Here is a 22,811-nt window from a genome sequence, read left to right as displayed (position 1 = left end):
TTTTAATATGAACACCAAATTGGGTACATATTTTAGCATAAAATTTTTGAAAAATAGAAAACACTTCACTGCGATCTTTCATAAGATAAATCCATGTCATCCTTGAAAAGTCATCAACAAAAATTACAAAATACTTATAGCCATTGTATGACATCACTTTGATCGGACCCCAGACATCAGAATGAACTAAAGAAAAAGGACTCGAGATACGACTATCAACTCTTGGACTAAAAGAGACTCTATGATGTTTCCCAAGTTGACATGACTCACAATCCAAAGATGACTCTCAAGGAAGGAACCATCAACTTCAGAGCCTTGAGAGAAGGATGACCAAGTCTGTAGTGCCATTGAAGAGGAGTAAGAGAAGACTGAAAAGCTATTGGAGGACCACCACCATCAAGGTAATACAATCCACCTGCCTCATGCCCTCCACCAATCTTCATCCCCGTCTTGAGATCCTGAAACACACAAGAAGAGTGATAAAAGGTTATGGAACAATTAAGTGACTTGGTTAATCTACTAACAGACATAAGGTTAAAGGGGAACTTGGGAACATATAAAACAGATGATAAAGGCAAGGAGGAGAGACCAACATCACCAACACCACAGATGAGAGATGTAGAACCATTAGCAAGAATAACTGTTTGAGATGCGGAGGGCCGAGAAAGAGAAGAAAATACATTTGGAGTCCTAGACATATGGTCCGAGGCTCCGGAGTCAATGATCCAGGGTGAAGGCTTGGAAGCCAAGCAAGCCATACCTAAATGGGCAAGGGTAGCTGTGTTCTGCTGAGATGTCTGAAGGAACTGCTCATATACTGCACGGGGTACACTCACCATCTCCTTCCCAGAAGCACCAGAAGATGTGGAGGGAATCGGGTTAGTTTGCTGACTTTCAGTAATTGTACCACTACCCTTAGTCATAACATGGTTAGCCCAAGTGTTGGGTGGACCATGTAAATCATAGTAGAAATTAACCGTGTGCCCCTCTAATCCACAGTGTGTACATTTCCTAGGGCATTTACTTCTTCCTTTACCACGACCTCCCCCTGAGTCCTGACCTCCACTCCGGCCACCAGCACGGTTAAACATGGGACCACCACGGTTACCTGGAAGGCCACGACCACCACCACCACCTCTATTTCCACGGCCTCCCCCTCTAGTCACCACAAAACCAGATCTGTCTGAGAGAGAAGAATGCTCTATAGACTCAATAGATGTCCTCCTGTGACGGGCAAAAACTTCTTCAAGTGAGGGAAGAGCAGACCCCCCCAATATTTGTGCACGAACAGGCTCATATTCAGCCTTCAAACCCACCAGAAATCTTGTCACATCAAGTTGCTCACGCTGTTGTTGCTAAATCTGAACATCCTGTGTCAGAGGATGATACACATTGAGCTCATTTCGGATATTCCTCAGACTTGCATAGTATTCCTCCAAACTTTGACTGCCTTGCTTCAGATTAAAGTACTCTTGGTACAACTGATACACCCTAGTTGTATTGTCTTGTCTGGAGTACAATTTCTTAGCATGATCTCAGATTTCTTTAGCTGTATCTAGGAACATAAAGTTCACGCTAATTTTTTGTTCCATGTTATTCCACAGCCATGTCATTATTTATGCATCTTCCTGTTCCCAGTCACTAAACCCCGAAGAATCAGAGGAGGGTTTCTCCTCTCTCACATGTTTTACTTTTTTCTTGGCCTTTAGAAACACCTCCACAGATTTTGCCCACGGCACATAATTCTCTCCATTCAACTTAATAGATGTCATTGAACATTTAGGTAATCTGGAGGAATCATAACGCTTGTTTTATTGTCATTCCCATCTCCAATCGATGCCATCTTAACTAATTCACCTTCAAATATTCAGCACAACTTCACGTACTTCCACAAAACTTATCTCACTCTCAGCACCACCAACTTCTTCAAATACACATTGCACATCAAATACAAAAACTGAAAGCACTCAATCATTAAATCAAACACCTGTACTGCACACTGCAGAACCACACACCAAATACAAGGGCTGAAGTCACTCAGCCATTAAACCAAACACAGAAATCAGTATAAACACCACCACACGACACAAGGTTTCACTTTCAACTATTCAGAATCACCCACACACCATCCAACACAGTACAACCGCCACCACACCACTGCTGTCGTGAACTTCCGCAGTCGAAAAACTCTACTTTCAACACACATGAGGTAAAAACAGAGAAGAACAAGGCTGATATGCATACTAATCACTTCAAACCTCCACAAAAAAATATTTTGAACCAAAACACAGCATTTACAGTCCACTATTTGGGCAAAAAACAGAACTGCTCATACCTGTCCACAAACAGCCCTCTTCGTATCACAGAATAGAGGGCATCTAGTACACAACCTCAACGACCACCACCACAGTAACTGGAGGCATACTCACCTCCAAAACCACAAAACGACCACTCCTTTTTGGCCTCTTGTCGAGCTTCCACTCAGGCTAGAAGAAAATCGAGGAAAGCTGAAATAGTTGGCGGCGAACCCAGGAAGAAGACAAACAGTGAGGAAAGAAAAAAAAAAGGAAAAAGAGAACTAGGTTTTATTGCTCTGATACCATGTGAAATCCCTATTCGATTCTAGGTTAAAGTAGAGAAGAAGAAGAAGAGAAAGAAGAAGAAGAGAAGAAGAAGGGTTCGGCTAGATTAGGAAAAATCAGTCCACCTCTAGCCGACCCACTTGTATTTATCTCCAATAACATAGTTACAAGAAAAGACCATATTATCACTCATAAGTGATGGGACACATAACTTAAACTTAAATAAAATAGACCTTTCACTCTCAAATAGATAAACCCAAATGACCAAAATATCCCTGATTTGTGTATTCTAACAGATGCGAAGGTGGGAAGTTGAGAAGTTGAGAAGGAGAGGAGGTTTGAACTGAGATGCTCTAATTCTGATCAGTGGTTCAAGTTTCTTCACATGACATGTTAAAAGACCACGTGGGGGTTTGTCATCTCCTACCTTGATGAGACTCATCTGATTGAGAAGCTGGTTGTTATTGAGAAGGCAGAAAACGTGGAAGTGGAGGTAAGTAAAACTTTAGGTGGGGAAAGTTTGCAGGGGAAGCATTTACGAAACTGGAGGAAAAGAGCAGGACTAAGGAGAAAATAAACATAAATCTGTGGATGGAGTTTTTTTTTTTTTTTTTTGTGATAATTCAGAGATTCAGAAAGGGGGGGGGGGTTCCAGATGGAGTTGGTGGCGAAAATGTGGAAGGGGGAGAAAGGTTGTGGAAGTTTGAAGGAAGTTTAGAAAGCTCTAAACACAGTTAGGTGCTTCAATAGTCAAAAGAATCAACATCAGAATCAGGTCTAAAAGGTGTTTGCCAGGTTGAAAGGGGGTGTGGTTGGGGTAGGTCCTAACAAGGTAGTGAAAAAAATCGAAAAGGTCATCTAAAAGAAGAAAGGAAGATCTCAACTAAGCAACTAAAGTGTTGAAGTAATGAAGATTCTTCGAATGGTTTGGTTTGGGTTGGTATTTCTTGTAGTGGTTCTATCTTGGTGTTTAGTTGGGGTTTATTGGAATTTGGTGGCATCGAGGTAGACTATTTTCGGTGCTTTAGTAGATATAGGTTATGGTACTTTGTAGGAGTAATTTGGATAAAGGGTATGAGTATGAGTTGACAAGGGGAGTCTGTGGATGTCAGTCTTGAGATAAATCAGTTGGGTTTTATTCTTTCTTGGGTGATTGCTTATCACCTTTCTTTGTATTTCTTTTTTTCTTTTAATAAAATTTTATATTTATCTACAAGAAAAATTTTAAACCACCCATATAGATTTTTTTTGGGTAATAAATAGAGAAGAAAATTTTTTAATAAGGAAGTACAAGAGAGGTTATAAGATATCACCCAAATTTAAATAAAACAACCTCAAAGACAACCACCCCCTCTAATCCTACACATACAAAATTTACCCAGCCTGACCTTCAAACCAAGGCAGGTTACAAAATGTTTAATGATTCTTTTGTTTTCCTTCAAATAATCTTTTGTCATCCTTATTTACTTTGTAGTAACTCTCTCTCTCTGTGCAGACATGGTCAAGAATAAAGGCTTCTTACCATCTGGACCTTCAGAAATACCTATTCAGCGCAAACAAATAAAGGAAATAATATTTTCTTTACTTGATGCATGCAAGGATGCTGATGCTGATTCTGGTATTCCTTTTAAAGCTGATGCCATAATTGCAAATCCCCCAGCATATGGTTAGTTTTTCACTTATTTTACCCTTGGGATGGTGTTCTTTTGTATAAACTTCTATCTGTCCTATTTTCTTTTCAAACATTTCTACTTTCTAATTCTTAAGTGATCATGATTGTCTGGTTTTTTGAGTGATTTTCATTTAAACTGTCTTGATTTATATCTAAAGATGTTATATTTGATAATTTTTGTAGGATTTCAGATTTCTATTCTTAAACTATAAAAACTGTTAAGAGTTTGAAAGTCTGTAACTTAATGTAGTCCTCTGTCCTAAACAAATATTTAAGTATCGAAATTTCAGTTTTATATCAGAAATTGTGAAGAGATATCCAATATTTGATATTAAAGATAGAGTAATGTTTCTAAGTTCATTGTATTTAAATGTAATGGGACTGTACCAATGTTCAGAGAACCACACCGGACATAGAACCGGAAAGGGGAGAGGTTCACACGTCAGATGTTCAACCATGGTAAAATTAGAGGTCAAAGCGTGATTATGTGGCATATACATGTATATACCACAGGTTGCATAAATACTATAAATAATATATTATACAAATAACGCTATACTTTAATGGTGGATATATGGCTAGTTCTTTGATTTTTAAAGTACTTGACCAGGGTTCAAACCTCCTAATTTACATTTTCTTTAAAATACATGTGTATTAATGCAATATGTACATTAAAGATTCATAAATAGTGAAGTGGATTAATGGTACAGAGACAATATGCATGGAAAAAAAGTCATAGGTTCCAATCTTGCCATTTGCATTTTGAAAATTTCACACATTTGAGACCTGGTCGGTTTTAGGAAACTGGGACTGGTTCACTGGTTTTCTGGTTAAACTGGCTGATCATCCGGTTTTGGGCAATTTCCTACCTATTCCAGTTTCCAGGTATGACCGACCCGGATATAGGCCCGGTCACAGTTCAACTGGTCCGATTTCCTAAACATTGGGATATACTAATGTGTATTGTAGTGAGAATGTTTGAGGCAGCTTGATACATCAGATACACGAGGATGAGGATATCTGGTCTGGTCGGCTGGTCCAGCCCGATTTCCTAAACAATGGGATGTATCAATGTGTATTGTAGTGAAAATCTTTGATCGATAACAGAATTATATTCATTCATTAAACAAGATAGAATGGTACATAGCAGAAAAAGGAGAGAAACTCTCTTATGTCTTCCAAAAGATATATAGATTAGAATGAAGCCCAAAATATGTGATTTCTTCCCACCATTTGTTTTGCCAAAGAATCACCAAAAGAATTAGCATATCTTTTCACCCATTGTAAAGTAACCTCCATTCCTTGTAGCGGCCTTCTAATTCTTCTCCTCTCGTGAATATATTCCCACCATCCCTCATCCCCTTTCTTTTGCAGCCATATTATCAACAACTTTGAATCTCCCTCAATTGAAAGCTTGCGAATATTCAAGTCCTTTGCTTTCTGAGTTTCTTCCATGACAGCTAGTATTTCATCTCTTAGAGCATTACCCACCCCTATTGGACTAGAGAATAATGCAACAATTTTTCCTTCCTCATTTCTGAACACTCCTCCAATACCAGAAGGTTCCGGGTTACCTTCATTGCTGCCATCAAAATTCAGCTTTATGAAACCTCTTAAAGGTGGGGACTAGACTTGTCCATAAGTCACCTTAAGAGGAGCAGAATCAGCAGTTTCCTTCCACTTCCTCATCAACTCACCTGCTGGAATGTCCTCAAACAACTTCAATGTCTTCACCCAATGAACCACTCTGATGGATATGGCTTCTATTATCGCATCCCTACTCCTTTCTTTTTCCATGAATATTCTTTGATTTCTTTCTTCCTAGAGTGTCCAACAAATTGCCGCCCTTGTACATTGCCATAGAATTCTATCCTTCTTCACCCATTTAACAAAAGTAGAGGAAATAGGTTTTGAACAGTAGACGGGGAGTTGCATCTGCACCCAAACAAAGAGAGCAACCATTACCAATTTGAAAAGCAAAAGGGTAGGAGATTAATAAGTGATAGTAGGACTCACAATTGGCCTTGCAGAGAGGGCACCGGGAGCGAGAAAGACACCAGCCAGGTCTTTTTCTTTGCATCAAGTCACTTGTGATAATTCTTTCTGTAAGGTAGGCACTGTGATAATGGTCTTAACTCTGGAGAGCGTGAGTAGGACTCAAAGAAGGAAAATATAGCAAGAAAGCTCAAAAGATCAACTTTAAGGATGGATAAAGGGATGAGGTCAGAACTCTAAGAGAACTCTGGGAGAATAGTCAGAGCTTTGATGTGTCTCTCTATATATGTTGTGTCTCTTTTATCACGTTAGGGACTCTCCTATTTATAGGCAAAAAGGGGAGAGTTTTGCATGTGCATTTATCAAGAATTCTAGAAAGTTTTTTGATTTGCTATGGATTCAGATCTTTAAACTGTTAAGATGGTGATACGTGTTGGGCTGCAATTCATGTAGCAGATTTGCTTTATTCCATGCTCGCAAGCTCCTACTACTTGCCACATCTTAGGGGACATGTTTTGTCATGCTTTATTCGCTACAAGTTTAGATCTTTAAACCATTAAGATGGTGGCACGTGTTAGGCTGCAATTCATGTAGAAGATTTGCTTTATTCCATGCTCGCAAGCTCCTACTACTTGTCACGTCTTAGGGGACACGTTCTGTCATGTTTAACAGTCATTCTTGTTGCAGTAGCTTGTTTCCCAGATTTTGTCTTTTGCGAATATAGTCTGCGGACTTGCTTTTTATGCTTAATGAATCTGTAGTTTGTCTGTTTCTTTTGACTTATCTCGAACATGCGTGTTCGCAATTTTACTTTAAGGGTTTACTCTCCCTTTTAACAGGTCCGCGGTATTACTTAGGTTAGTCCCCTTACACTTTCCAAATACATTTCCTAGCAAAAACCTGCAATCCTAGGTGGAATAGGTGTGGTCCAGACTACTTTAACAGGAAAAGGCACTCCCAAATTATCACTCAGCTGTATCAAGTTCAAAGAGAAGGAAGCATGGGTAAAGGAACCAAAGGGAGAAGCAGTCCAGATTTGAATATCACTTTTTGAATGGTCCAGCACTATTTCTTCAAGATTTTGAAGCAAAGTTGATACAGTACAGATTTCATTCTCTCAAAGCCCCCTTCTAAAGCTCAAATCCTAGCCAAAGCCAACACTAGAGTTAGAGGGAACCAAGAAAGATGAAATGGGCTCCCCCCTCTGGGCAGATAGGGAAAAAAGGAAGGGAACTGCTTCAGATACACGAGGATAGAGATGTCAAATGGTGGGTTCATGCAATGCTCATAAGAAGACCCTTTCGTTTTTCTGATTCTGGGTCTTGTTAGGTCCAAGTCTACGTCGAGGTTCAAATATGCTAGAGACATGATCCATCAAATAATCAACACTAGTTGGGTAGTAATAGACAGTCATTACCCAATGTTGGTCTTGACTATCCAAGGTCTTGGGAGGGGTGGGATGGATACCGAATCTTTTGGCATTTTTTAGCACAAAGTAGGTTCTCTCAGATTTGAATCTGCATAATCATGCTCATAGTTTGCAATTTCAATATCGATGGCCATTTCGTCATGTAGATAATAAAGTTTTGACATATTTTGCTAATTTCACTAAGATATTAGCAAAATTTTGGAAAATCTAAAAAATCAGAAAAATTTCGAGGAACATGGAATTAGAGTTAATAACTTCTAATAACTTATACCCTTCCTCCAATTAGAGCTAATAACTTATACCCTTCCACCAATATACATACAAGTCTAATAACTTCTAATACTCCCCCTCAAGTTGAAGCATAAATGTCATAGAGCACTAGCTTGCTACAAATGTAATCTATATAAGTGCATGTTAGTCCTTGGGTGAAAAGATTGGGTAGTTGATCTTTTGACCTCACATATGGGGTAACAACTTCTCCACTCTATTGATCCTTTTTATCATAAAATGACAATCTACTTCTATATGCTTGGTTCTTTCATAGAACACAAGGTTAGAAGAAATATGAATTGTAGCTTGGTTGCAAAAAAACAGCTTTGTAGGTTTAGGGATATCCACTCCAATTTCTTGTCATAGATTCTTCAACCAAACCAGCTCACAAGTGGTGTCATCCATTGCCCTGTACTCTGTTTCAACACTGCTTCTTGCAATCACATTCAGCTTCTTATTTTTCCAAGTAATTAGATTTCCTCAAGAAATGTGCAGTAGCTTGTGGTGGATTTCCTATTTTCTATAGATTTTGCCTAGTTTGCATCTAGGAGTATCCTCCAAAGTCAATTCTCTCCCTTTCTTATATAACAAACCTCAACTTGGAGCACCTTTTAGATAGTGTAGTGATAATACTTTTGCAATGACTAGATCTTGGGTTCTGCATAAATTGGTTCCATACTCCCAGATTAAATGAAATATCTAGTTTGGTGATAATAAGATAAATAAGCTTTCCCACTAGTCTCTTGTACCTTCTTGGATCATCCAATAGCTCCTCTTTACTATTGAAAACCCTCTCAAAGTTTGCCATCAAACTTTTAAATTGATGCCTCCCTCGATCTCCCCCTCCCAAAACAGAATGAGGCCATCTATGAATCATAAATGGTTCTTCCCTCACTCTCTAACCTCTAATTAAATTGCCATCATCATCCCTTGAAATCGTTTTACTCAAGATATCAGCTACTAACATGAATAAAAAGGGGAAATTCATAGTTTTCAAGGCACTAGGGCGAGGCTAGGCAACAGGGGGAGTCGCCTAGGCGATGGATTTTTTTTTTTTTTTTTTTATGTAAAAAACATATCCTTGGGTAGTTCCCTAGGTTCCCTAGAGGTCTTTGATGTGTTGATCAGACAAAATTTTAAGTTCTTCCTTATTGGTTCAGGTTTTGAAGTCTTTGAGGGTTCAATACAGCAATTAGCAATGTCTGTGTTGATTAAACCCTAACAAATAAGAAAATAATAAAAAGAAATTAGTATGTAAACACAAAATGAATATTTTAGTTTAATAATGACTATTTTATAATTATAATCTCAGAAAGTTAAGAATAGAAAAGTATTTTATAACACAACATACGAAACTGCTTGGCGATTAGGCAAGGCGAGCCTCCAAGGGCGCCTTGTTGCCTAGGCGTCTCCTTGACAACTATGGGGAGAGCGGGACTCCTTGTCTAAGGCCCCTCTTAGGAGGAAAGAAGTACCTAGCTACTCCATTAACCTATATAGAGTAGTGGCAAGAGGAAATACAACCCTTAATCTACTTATACCACCTTTCTCCAAAATCCCTATGACTCAATATTTCTAGTAGGAAATCCCAATCCACCAAGCTAAATATCTTTTCTAATTCAATCTTACAAATCAGCCAATTTGCCCTTTCCTTTTACTATACTCTATGCGCTCATTAGCAATAAGAATTTGGTCAATGATTTGTCTCCCAAACACAAGGCTCCTGGTTTGGAGAGATCAAAAAGGGGAATAGTTTCTTTATCGTCAGAGTTATCACCTTATAGATGGCATTAAACATGCTTCCCACTAAACTTTTGCTTCTGAAATCTTTTGGGTGGCTAGCATCCACATTCTTAGGGATCAAGTCAATGAAAGATGGTTTATTAACTGAGATAGTGAAACTCCAATAAATCGTCACCAATAATTTTGCAGCAGTGTTGATAAAATGCCATCGAGAACCCTTATAGACCCAGAGATTTAGATTTATCCATGGAGAAAATTGCATCTTTTACTTCTTGGGTCTCAAAATTCTTTTCCAAGGCATCCATCATTTCCCTACTACCAACTTACTATCATCAATGGCTTGAAATGTTCCACAAAACTTTTGCAATGCCCTCTTCTCTTGTTAATGCTGATCCATTCCACTCCAATTTCAATACAGAGTTCTTCCTCTTTTTTCCATTTGCCTTAGTGTGGAAGAATCTTGTGTTACTGTCCCCTTCCTTTAACCACCTATATCTTGATTTTTGTTTCCATTTAATCTCTTCCTTTCTAATACTCCCTCTTTCTTCTCTCCTTCATCTTCGTTCTTCATTCAACATTGACTCCATCAAGCTCCTCAATCCTTAGTTTATGGACATTTTCTGGATTGATATCAAGAGCCAGTGGTGTAAGATTGTGACTTCTGTGATTTTCCCCCCTTTTTTTGGTAAAGCAGTATGGATATGAATTGCTATGTGTATTTTCATATTTGTATCTAGTCTACCCCTCCCAAGACTCCAAATGGTTGGGACCAACATTGGGTTATGGTATTTTTTTTCTGTATTCTCATACCTTTGGGATCCTAATTATTGTTTACATCTTCCTTGCAGAGCTCTTGCAACTTTATATCATATTTATAAATGATATCACTAGTTACATATCAAATAAGGAAATGCTAAACTGTATAAGAACATTTTCAGGACATACACATGTGGCTGAGGCACTAAAAGTACCATTGCATATATTTTTCACAATGCCATGGACGTAAGTTTTATTTGGTTGATTGATTCTTTTCAGTGCTATTATTTTTCTTGTGATACTTGTTTCCCCATTTTTCCCTTTCCAACTGCTTTCTCCCTCTATGTCATGTGCCATTATGGGTTGCATTCCTACACTATCATTTCTTTTACTTGTGCTTGCTGAATTGAATTTCTATATTGCCAGGTTAAATGTGGTATAATTAAATTAAATAGTCACATGTTTAAATCAATATTAACAGGCCAACTAGTGAGTTTCCACATCCTTTGTCCCGTGTCAAGCAACAAGCTGGATATAGAGTGAGTTTTACTTATTTTGGGGTGCTTTCTCATTTTTTCTTTGTTTTTGTTTTTTTGTCTTATTCTTTTATCCTGGACAAAATTTGCAGCTGTCATACCAAATTGTTGATTCTTTAATTTGGCTTGGTATACGGGACATGATAAATGATTTCAGGAAGAAAAAACTGAAGCTAAGGCCTGTCACATATTTAAGTGGTTCCCAAGGATCTGCTTCTGATGTACCTCATGGATATATTTGGAGCCCTCACCTTGTTCCCAAACCAAGAGGTTATTACTTTAGACTTCTTCCATATTCTGATGATCCTAATGGGAAATAATTACATTTAATTATGTTTATGGAATATAACATGTAAGTAAGTGACATGTACAGAAAATGCATACAGAGCATCTAGTAAAACATAAACCTTTTCTCATTGTACAATACTTTTGTTTTAGTTAATTTTTTTTACTAATAAAACATAAACATGTATAGAGGAACACAGGTATAAACTAATATAATGTAACATATCTTAATACCTTTCATACATTTGTATAATGTATACCTATGTATCTATACATATAGTGATATAGAATATTATCATTTTTCTAATAAATAGTTGCAGCATAAGTTGTGATAAGTAGGAGAATTGAAATGCTCCTGATAGTTAAGCTTTAGTGTTTTAGTTGAACTAAAAATCTAAATGTAGATCTTATTAGGATGTTTTTTAGGTTTGTTTTTATCATTATTGTCCATAATTATTAAATATTCTTTCTTGGAAATTAATACTAATGTATATGTAATAATCACATGTAGCATATATAATGTATAAATATTTTTTTGTAAATATTGAAAAGATCATTATTTGGATCTTGGTAGATTAACTACAGCATATTGATGTGAATGTGATAGCAGAATTGTAGTATTGTAAATTAAGATTTGAAAACAATTAAAAACAGATACAATTAGGATAGTTATTAGGTTAAATTTATATATTTTACATATTGTCTATATTCATTTATATATTACTACTGTCCATAATTACTTTTTTTTGGTAAAATCCATAATTATATAGTGTTATCATTAAAGTGAAGTAATAAAAAAAGATATGTTCTAAAGTTGAGATATTGATGGAATCTCTTAAATAAGTTAATACAATATACAACTATGTGTGGAGACTCTGTGACTTGATGTATCTTATTAGTATAGTCCCTGTTGTATATTATTTATGTATCTTATTCTTTTTTCTCTTTCAGCTCTATATGGGCATTCTTATAATTGTACATATCTTTTAATATATAAGAGACTCTTTGAGGTGGGGGTCATTTCATTCTTGACACCTCTAAAATTATTCTTGTTCTTTTCTCTATTCAGCAGAGAGTGTTGACATGGTATTAGAGTAGGTTGTTCTCTGTCTATCCTCTTTCCTTACTAGAAGCAGTAATCTTGTCGTATCAGGGATGTTTTGATCAACCCTTTTCTGTTAAGTCTTCTCTGCACAACCAGTAGGAGAGATTTTATTAGATCTCTCTTGGGAGACTTTGGTTCTTGGCCAAACTTCAGATCTGGTGTCACCTAGATCCCTACAAATAACATCTGATTCGGTGAAGTTTTTGAAGGAGTTCTGATGTTCTTCTTGGGGTCACAATACTGTATAGTTTCCTTTTTTGGACTGCAACAACTTTGGATTTCAGGCCATCTTGGGGCAGCAGTACTCTCCAGATTGAAGGGTTCTCTCAAGCTACTTTTAACCTTACATTCAGTTTTTGGTTTGGAATCTTCTAAGGGCTGTTTCGATCAGCACAGAACACTTCTTTGTTCTTGGAAAAGACGCCTGATATGTTGGTAAACCACAGTTTTCTCTCAATTGGCTGAATCGATCAACCTATAACACTAGATCTGGTGTTGTCCTAGGGTTTTCTTGCTTCCCATTTCTTTGTTTCAGATTTCAGAATTGATATTTGAGAGATTTTAGATTCGACAACCCTAAAACTTTCCTTTTTTGGACTGTCAACTCGAATCCTTGATTGCTGAAGCTGTTTATGGTATTTTATTGGGGTCCCTTGACCTTCTATAGTATTGGAAAACTTGTCTTTCCTCTTGGACTAGAGGAAACTGTTGCTGAATTTGGTTTTCTCTGATATCCTTGTGTTTGGACTGTTGCTTTCTTGCTGAAATGGCCTGTGGGATTGCCACTGCTGCTGTAGCACATGGGAGTAAGAAATCTACTACTGGTGGTGATTCTTTTGTTAAAGGTGATTCTCTGGCATCTATGGTTGATGAAAACTTTCGACAATTGGTAACATTTCCTATTTCTTTTGCCTTTTCTACTATTGGCTTACCTGGTGAGTTCTCCGGTTATTGTTCTTCTCCTTCTCATGTTTGGATCATTAACTCTAAAGCTACCAACCATATGACAGGAGCCTACGCTAACCAACCAAGTAACCTTACTGAAACCCATCACATACATATTGTTACTACCAATGTTGAAAAGTTAAACATCATTGGTAGTAGTGATCTGTCTCTTAAGCTTTCACCTGCTACATCTTTCCCTCTTACCAAGACCTTTCTTGTTACTAATCTCACTGCAAATCTGATTTCTGTTGGCCAATTAGTTGATGAAGATAACATCCTCATCTTTTCTCGTGATGGATGTTTGATTCAGGACCAAAACACTAGGAAGGTGAAAGGGAAGGGGCGTAGGTTGGGCCATCTGTTTGCATTGGAATTCGAGAAGTCTCAAATAGTAGCATCATCAGCTTATTTCAGTTCTTCCACTTCTAGTTCCTTTCTGATTCATAGAAATAATGTTTGGAACTTATGGCATAAACGTTTGGGTCATATACATGCTGAGAAATTAAAACTTTTGTTTGATTCAGGTCTTATTAAGAATAGAGTTCCTTCCTTGTAGACCTTTGATACATTTTGTGTTTCCTATTGTTTAAGTAAGAGTCGTACTTTACCTTTTTCCTCACATGTTTGAGCATGCTACCTCTCCCTTTGAGCTTATACATCGTGATGTCTGGATTGCATATGCCACTTCTCGACTTGGATACAAGTATTTTGTGTCATTCATTGACTATTGTACTGGGTACACATGGATATATGTTCTTTTCCACAAGTTAGAGGTGTTCCCAACATTTAAGCTATTCCATGCTATGGTAAGGGTTCGGTTTCAATCACTAGTGCGTATTTTCCATTTGGGTTCAGGGGAGAATACACTAATGGAGATTTTTTATCCTATTTGAAGAATCATGGAATACAAGTGCAACAAAGTTGCCCAGATACTCCTCAGTAGAATGATGTGGCCGAGCGCAAGTATGGGAGAATCCCATACTCTACCTTCTTTTTGGGTATAGGTAGCCGGTATAACTGTGTTTTTGATCAATTATATTCCTTCCTCTGTTCTTGGTAATATGTCTCTCTTTCAAAAGTTGTTTAATCGTTCTCCAGATTTATCTATGCTTCATGTTTTTGGATGTGTGTGCTTTATTTATCTTCCCTCTCGTGAGCGTTCTAAATTGTTTGCACAGTCTGTCATGTGTGCCTTTGTGGGTTACAGTCTTGATCACAAAGGATTTATTTGTTATGATCCCTTTATTCGTTGCATTCGTATATCATGTAGTGTTGTTTTCCTTGAGCACATTTCCTTTTTTGCTGGAATTGCTAGACTGTCTGCACCGTCTGTTTCTGTTTTTCCAAACTTTGATTCACAGGATGCTCCACCTCCTTCTACTGAGAAGGATCTTCTCGTCTTCTCTCGCAAGCGGTTACGTGCTCTAGCCCCTGTGCTTGCGACTCTCCTTCATCCTGATTTAGATCTTCATCTTACCACCACTCCTGTAAGTGGTACCTCTATTTCAGATACTCATACTTCTATTCCTCTTTGCCATTCTACTTGTATATCTAGACCTCCTGACCGCTATGGTTTTCCTTTAAACCATAGCTCTTTGTCTATTGTCCTATCTTCCACAGATATTCCTTGCTCCTATTAGGAAGCTAGTAGTAGCCTTCATTGGAAGGAAGCCATGGATGTAGAGATTCATGCTTTACATGAGAATGACACTTGGGACCTTGTGCCTGCTCTTCTAGATGCATCCATTGTTGGGAGTCGTTAGGTTTACAACATTAAGCTAAAATCTGATAGATCTCTTGATTGATACAAGCCACGTTTAGTTTCCCAGGGATATAGTCAAGAGTTTGGTATCGACTATGAAGAAACCTTTGCTCCTGTTGCGAAGATCACCACAGCCCGTGTTCCTTTAGCATTATCTGCCGTTCAATCTTGGACCATATCCCAGCTTGATGTGAAGAATGCCTTTCTTCATGGTCAGTTGAAGGAGACAGTCTACATGAAGCTGCCTCCTGGATACTGTAGTGATTCTTTTTTAGTATGTCACCTCAAAGAATCTCTATATGGTCTAAAACAAGCTACCTGGGGCATGGTTTCAACGCTTTCGAGATGTTGTAGTTGCTGCTGGATATAGCCAGAGTTCTTCTGATCACTCTCTCTTGGTTAGGCGATGACTTCAAGGTATTACCATTCTCCTGCTGTATGTTGATGACATGTTGTTGACTGGGAATGATGCTGAGGGTATTTGTGAATTGAAATTGTTACTTCATAATTCCTTTCACATGAAAGACTTGGGCCCTCTCGCCTATTTCCTAGGACTGGAAGTTCATCGTAGTGATCAAGGGTATTTTGTTTGTCAGTAGAAATATGCCTCTGACCTTGTTAAACTTGCTGGTCTTAATGATGAGAAGCATGTTGATACACCTATGGAGCTAAATATTGAGCTATCTAAATCTGAAGGTCCGCTACTTCCCGATGCTGCCTTGTTAAACTCTACTTCAGGTTGTTAGTCAATTTTTTTCTGCTCCTCATTAGCCTCATATGACTGTTGTGCATCGCATCATTTGATATGTTAGAACCACAACTTCTCAGGGGCTGTTCTTCTCCTTCTCTCTTATTCAGTTGAGAGCATATGCTGATGTAGATTGGGGTGGTTGTCCTGACACTCGTAGGTCCACTTTTGGGTGGTGTGTCTTTATGGGTGATTCACTCATCTCTTGGAAGTGTAAGAAACAACAAACAATCTCCAAGTCTTCCACTGAAGCAGAGTATAGGGCCATGTCTTTTGTTTGCAATGAGATTGTTTGGTTATAGTCTTTCTTTATGGATCTTGGCATTCAACTTCCTACTCCTATTCCTCTTGGTGCAAACAATACAAGTGCCATCAAGATTGCATCTAACCCTATCTTCCATGAGAGGACCATGCACATCAAGGTGGACTGCCACTTTATTTGAGATCTTTTCACTATTGGGTCTATATTGCTTATTCATGTAGCCTTGGACATGTAGATTGCCGATATTTTCACCAAAGCTATGACTAGAGTTTGACATCTCTTTCTTATAGACAAACTGATGCTTATGTGTAGGCATCAGTTTGAGGGGGAGTGTGGAGATTCTGTGACTTGAGTATCTTATTAGTATAGTCCTTGTTGTATATTACTTATGTATCCTATTCTTTTTTCTCTTTCAACTCTATATGGGCATTCTTGTAATTGTACATATCTTTTAATATATACGAGACTCTTTGAGGTGGGGGTCATTTCATTCTTGACACTTCTAAAATTATTCTTTTTCTTTTCTCTATTCTGTTGAGAGTGCTGACACTATGCAAGAGAAAAATGATTTCGAACATTCACCATCATCATCGTCATCATCCATGCCTCATCCCTACTATATGGGATTGGGTACATGGCCAATTTGTTCTATTTGAAGCCATATCCACTATTAAATTATTAGTACTTAAATCATTTCTTAAGACTTCTACCCAAGTCTTTGTTGGTCTACCCCTAGCCCTTATACCCCCTTCAACTTGTAACAAATCATTTCTTCTAACCGGCGTTGATGGTCTATTATGCACATGATCATACCATTTTAGTCTACTTTCTCTCATTTTATCACCTATTGGAGCAACTCCTAGGTTCCTATGAATGACTTCATTCCTAACCCTACCATTTCTAGTTTTTCCGCTCATCCATCTTAGCATTTGCATTTTTTCCACTCATTTTCTGGACATGTTGTTTGTTGACTGCTCAACATTGCTCCGTACAACAGAACTAGCCTTAAAACTGTTTTATAGAATTTTCCTCTAAGCCTAAGTGTTATTTGCCTATCAATAAAAGTCTAGATGCACCCCTCCATTTTGCCCATCCTGCTTTAATTCTTCGGGTGACATCCTCCTCAATCTCTCCCTTATTATGAATTATTGAACCAAGGTATCGGAAGTGGTCACATTGAGTTATCTCTTGGTCTCCATTCCTATGCATATCCTCATTTACACTCCTATTAGTACTAAATTTACTCGTCATATACTCTTTTTTAGTATCCTTATTTTGTAACCTCTTGTGTCTAAGGAATTTGTCCATAAGCTTAATTTTGCATTTAATCCTTCATTTATTTCATCAATATCAAACATTTTTTTTAGTATTTTTTCCGGACACAGTAAAAAGTTTCCAAAGAAAGAGAGCAACTTTAATTAAATGATGTGCCCTTGTTTTGTTGCCATACTGTACACCCTTGACTGAAAACTTGAAAGAACTCCGTCTTCTTTTATTTTATGCCTTGTTCCATCACAAATATTTCAAGCAGTAGCATGAATATAACAAAAGAAGACATATTCTATTACCTTATCTTTTTCAATAAATAAATGGAGATAAAACAAACAAACAAAGCTTTAAAATGAATTTTTGGTTCACTAGGTTGACTAGTTGTAAATGGACTAGTCTACCTAGTTGGTGTTAAGTCATCCTAGGTGACTACATCATGAGTATTTTTTGACTAGTTAGTGATGTAGTTGGTCTGGCCCTCAACTGACTAGTCAGTCGGCTAGTCACTTTGAGAGCACTGATTATGTTAAATATATTTATTTGGAAATCAATATTAATTTATCAATTAGAGTCTAAATTATTATATGATTGTAAGCTTATGTCATCTTAGTTCAGCACTTAGCCCTTATTTATTTGCACTGATCATAACTGAATTGAACATATTTAGGAGGAGGTCCTATGGTGCTTGTTGTTTGATGGCATTGTTTTAATTGATGAAAATAATGAAGGATTAAATGCAAAATTAAGTTTATGGATGAATACCTTAGAAATGAGAGTTTTTAAAATAATAGGAATAAAACAGAATATATACAGTGTCAATTTAATAATAATAGGAGTGCAAATCAAGGTACACTTAGGATTGGAGGCCAAGGAATAAAACGAGAGTTTTTCTAGTAGCTTGGTTTGATAATTTATAACAAGGGAGAGATTGAAGAAGATGTCACCCATACAATTAGAACAGGTTAGGCTAAATGGAGGGGGTGCATCTAGAGACTTATATGGTAGGCAAATACGACTTAGGTTAAACTTTAGAAGAAAGGTTTTATAAAATTGTTGTAAGACTAGCGTGCTGTATGGAGCAGAGTGTTGGGTAGTCCATGGTTGGCTATTTCAATATTTATGGACATTTCACCATACAAAGATGGAGAATTTTGGGAATGTTTCACTAATTTTGCTAAGATATTTGGAAATTTTAAAAAATCAAGGAAATTTTCTAAAAACATGGAATTAGCTAATAAACCTTCAAAGTTTTATTAGAAATATAATTACAGATTTAAGGCTCAAAAATCCATAGCAAACAACTTTAAAAATCAAATAATAGAAGATTAAGAGATTTTATTAGGTATCTTTATCTTTGTCCCCCTTTTATTCTTTTAGTCAAATTCTCTTCATTACTTGTCATTTTTGTTATCACATGTTTTGATTAGTTTGAGCATCCTTTTTTGTATTTGTGTTTTTCTTCTTTTCCTTTGAATTATAGTGACTTATTAATTGAATCATATCAAAATAGTAAGCCAATCATCCAATCATAAAATCCCTATTTGTTCTTTTAAGAAAAAATAAAAAAAAAGTATTATCATTTTAATGAAATATCACGAAGTTTCTAATAATATTCTGAAATTTTAAAACTTAAATATATAGTCTGTCATTGAAATCTGAAATATCACCAAAATATTGGAGATATTAGGAAAAAGCAATTCTTGGAAAATTTATCACCACTTGGCAAAATGAATCTCGCAAATATTATGAATCATGGGGCAGTCAAGAAATACCATGTCCAAAAACTGAGTGTCGCAGAAACGTCTATGTTGAGATGGACTAGTGTAAGAAATATGGTCAGATTGTTGGAAACGAAGTTGTTAAAGTACAGCTTTGTTTTTAGGGTTATTTTAGTCTTTTCCCTTCTTTAAATCAGTGTTTTTTTTGTCTCTATTCTCAAGCATTTGTATACAGGGGTAATAGCGTAATTTTACCTTTTATTACGAATTAATCATTCTGGGCGGCAGTTCTCTTCTTCGATAGAAACTGCAGAGCCCTATTCTGTTCGACCCTTCTTCTCCTCTTCTTCTTCTTCATCCCTTCTTCTAGGCTCATACCAAAAGCCTTCTTTTTATTTATTTAATTAAATACAGGCCTGATAACATGGTATCAGAGCCTGGTTGATCAAGTTTCCTGACTGCATCAGTGAAGGATGCCTGCAACTGGTTCAGCTGAGTTTTTATACCAATACAAGAAGAAAGGAAGGGGAAGAACCTAAAAGGACTGATTGCCCAGAAGGTTTAGAGGCTTCTATTTTATGCTGATGTTCCAGGTTTAGGGGTTGCGGTTATGCTGTTGAAGTTTCAAAAGTAATAGTCAAGTCGGTTGAATGCTGTTGTTGAGTCGGGAAGGTGTTCGTCTAGGGAGAGTGTTGCAGAAGTAACTGATGGCTACCTCGGGCAGTGAATACAAAACTAGTGTGATGGTACAACCTGATTTCATGGCTGTACAAATGACATTGGTCAAACTTGATGGTACCAACTACGTACCATGGGCAAAGTCGGTGGAGGTAAATTTGACGGCGAGAGGAAAGTTAAAATATATTAAAGAAAACAAACCAGACCAAGGAGCTGCAGGGTATGATGATTGGATCCAGGAGAATGCACAGATTATGACATGTCTTTGGAATAGTATGGAACCTCATATCAGTGTGAACCTGATGTTCTTTGACACTGCGAAAGAAATTTGGGAACATGCTAAGCAGTTGTATTCTGGACAAGACAATGCAACTAGAATCTATCAATTGTATCAGGAGTATTTTCAATTATAACAAGGTGATAGGAGTGTGGAAGAGTACTATGCTTGCTTGAAGAGTTTGCAGAATGAATTGGATTCGTATCAGCCTCTTTCGATTGATCTCAAAGTTTTAAAACAATAGAGAGATCAGTTGGATGTGACACGTTTTCTTTTCGCATTGAGGTCTGATTTTGAACCAGTGCGTGCCCAGATTTTAGGTAGCAGTGACATACCTATACTATCAGAAGTCTTCTCCAGAGTAAGAAGGGTTACGAATCCACATACAAATAGCTCTCCAGTATTAGAGAAGTTGGCCCTTGCCACAACCAGAGGTGGTAGAGGTGGCTCACATGGTAGAAGTAGCTATCCCAAAGGTAGTAACCTTGGTGTGAGAGGTGGTCGCAACGGTAGTAGAGATGGGAACTTTAGAGGTCGTGGTGTCAATATTGCTGGTCGAGGAATGATCAAAGAATGCAGCTACTGTAGACGGGAAGGACACACTGTGAACTACTGTTATGATCTGCATGGCCCACCTTCTACTTAGGCCAATCATGGTACTGTAGAAGGAGATAGTGGTACTACGAGAGATGACTCCATTGCTTTAGGTACTGGGAAGGAGAAGGAAATGGTTTCCATCACCCGAGAAGAGTATGAAAAACTTCGTCTGTCTTCTTCTTCTTTCGGTAATACTGCAACTCTTGCAAAGTCAGGTACAACATGTCTTGTTTCTTCCTTTAAACCATGGATTATTGATTCTGGGCCTCAAATCACATGACTGGGTCCTCAGACCTGTTTTCATCTTTATCCCCTCCCTCTACGACCCAATCAGTTACTCTAGCTGATGGTACTACATCCTGTGTCTCTGGTACCGGTGATGTTTCGTTACATTCTAATTTTACTTTACCATCCGTCCTATATGTTCCTAAATTTCCCTTTAGTCTTATGTTTGTCAGTAAGTTGACAAAATCTTTGAATTTCTCCGTCTCATTCTTTCCGTTCTATAGCATTTTTCAGGATCTCAAGACGGGGAAGACGATTGGTGGCAGGCATGAAGCTGGAGGACTGTATTATCTTGATGGTGGTGGGTCACAAACAACTCTTCATTTCTCTATTACACCGTTGTAGTGGCACTATCGGATAGGTCACCCTTCTCTTCCAGCTCTCAAGAGTCTTGTTCCAGAGGTTGTGTCTGCTCGTGAGTTACAGTGTGAAGCTTGTCAGCTTAGTAAACATCATCGTGTCTCTTTTGTTTCAAGGGAACCTACTAGAGTCTCGAGTCTTTTTGAACTTGTTCATTCAGATGTTTGGGGTCCTTGTCCAGTTGAATCTTACAATGGTTTTAAATATTTTATTTCCTTGTTGATGATTTTTCAAGAATGACTTGGATTTATTTAATGAAATCTCGTATAGAGGTGTTTGATATATTTCTCTCCTTTTATGCTGAAATTAAAATCAATTTGGTATCTCCATTAAAATACTTTCGATTTGACAATGCAAAAGAATATTTTCAACGCCCATTCCGTATGTTCTTTGAATCTCATGGCATAATACATCAATCATCCTTCTCCTCTACTCCACAACAAAATGGAGTAGCTGAGCGGAAGAATAGACATTTACTTGACATTGCTCGGGCACTTTTGATTCAAATGTCAATTCCAAAAAAATATTGGAGTGATGTTGTTCTTACTTCTTGCTTTCTCATTAATTGTTTGCCATTTTCCGTGTTAAGTGGCTCCTCTCCTTTTTGTATTGTCTTTCCTTCTCAATCTCCATTCCCTTTGCCTCCACATGTCTTTGGTTGCGTTTGTTTTGTTCATCGCTTGGGGCAGGTGTTGGAAAAGTTGGATGCTCGTGCTCTTAAATGTGTCTTTCTAGGGTACTCTCGGACCTAGAAAGGATATAAGTGCTACAGTCCTTCCCTTCGGCGCTTCTTTGTTATTCCTGATATGACTTTCTTTGTAAATGTTCATTTTTTTTCCTCACCTGAACCTACTTGCCTTGATACTCTATCCCCACCTCCTCTTCCCTTACCAATAGAGGAAGTGCCTGTGCCTACTCCTGCTGTTCAAGAGTCAATGCGACCACTGATCCATCGAGTGTATGCTCACGGTCCTCGTGGTATTGTGTTTCAGCCTTCTCCATCCCTATCTCCGTCATCAGCGGCTCCTCTGTCGACGGATTCATCTCATTTTGATCTTTCCATTGCGCTTCGCAAAGGTAAGCATGCTTGTACTGAAAATCCTATATCTCGTTATGTTTCATTTGCCCATTTATCTCCATCCTATCGGAATTTTGTATCCCTTTTATCGTCTGTGTTTGTTCCTAGATCTCTTCAAGATGCTCTTCTCTCTCCGAAATGGAAAAGGGCGAAGGATGAGGAATTTTATGCTCTTCAATCTAATCATACTTGGGACTCACTTCTCTGCCTCCAGGAAAGAAAGCAGTTGGTTGTTGGTGGGTTTACACTATTAAACATCTTGCCGATTGTAGTGTGGAGAGATAGCATGCTTAGTAGCCAAAGGGTATACACAGACCTATGATGTTTGATTATATTAATACCTTTTCACCTGTAGCTAAAATGGGTTCGACCCAAGTGCTCATTTCCCTGGCTGCACACTTTGATTGGCCATTGTTCCAATTGGATATTAAAAATGCATTTCTTCACGGTGACCTAGAG

General features: G+C 37.6%; 1 protein-coding gene across 3 annotated transcripts in view; it reads left to right on the top strand.

Moving 5' to 3' along the window:
- The window catches only part of LOC104602150 (sterol 3-beta-glucosyltransferase UGT80A2-like), a 104,825-nt gene that overhangs the window by 45,376 nt on the left and 36,638 nt on the right, over window positions 1-22,811 (top strand). For 2 of the 3 annotated variants that reach the window (XM_010265737.3, XM_010265738.3), the window contains 4 exons: window positions 4,078-4,248; window positions 10,630-10,693; window positions 10,929-10,986; window positions 11,076-11,253. In XM_010265737.3, the coding sequence (XP_010264039.1) occupies window positions 4,078-4,248; window positions 10,630-10,693; window positions 10,929-10,986; window positions 11,076-11,253 (471 nt within the window). The remainder of the gene's footprint in view (window positions 1-4,077; window positions 4,249-10,629; window positions 10,694-10,928; window positions 10,987-11,075; window positions 11,254-22,811) is intronic. The other variant, XM_088901653.1, reaches the window with a different exon arrangement.

The sequence above is a fragment of the Nelumbo nucifera genome, chromosome 3, assembly GCF_055504915.1.
Source record: "Nelumbo nucifera cultivar China Antique chromosome 3, China Antique-T2T, whole genome shotgun sequence".
NCBI classification, from domain to species: Eukaryota; Viridiplantae; Streptophyta; class Magnoliopsida; order Proteales; family Nelumbonaceae; genus Nelumbo; species Nelumbo nucifera.
The sequence above is the reverse complement of the archived record's forward strand: the minus strand, read 5'-3'. Positions and strand labels throughout refer to the sequence as shown.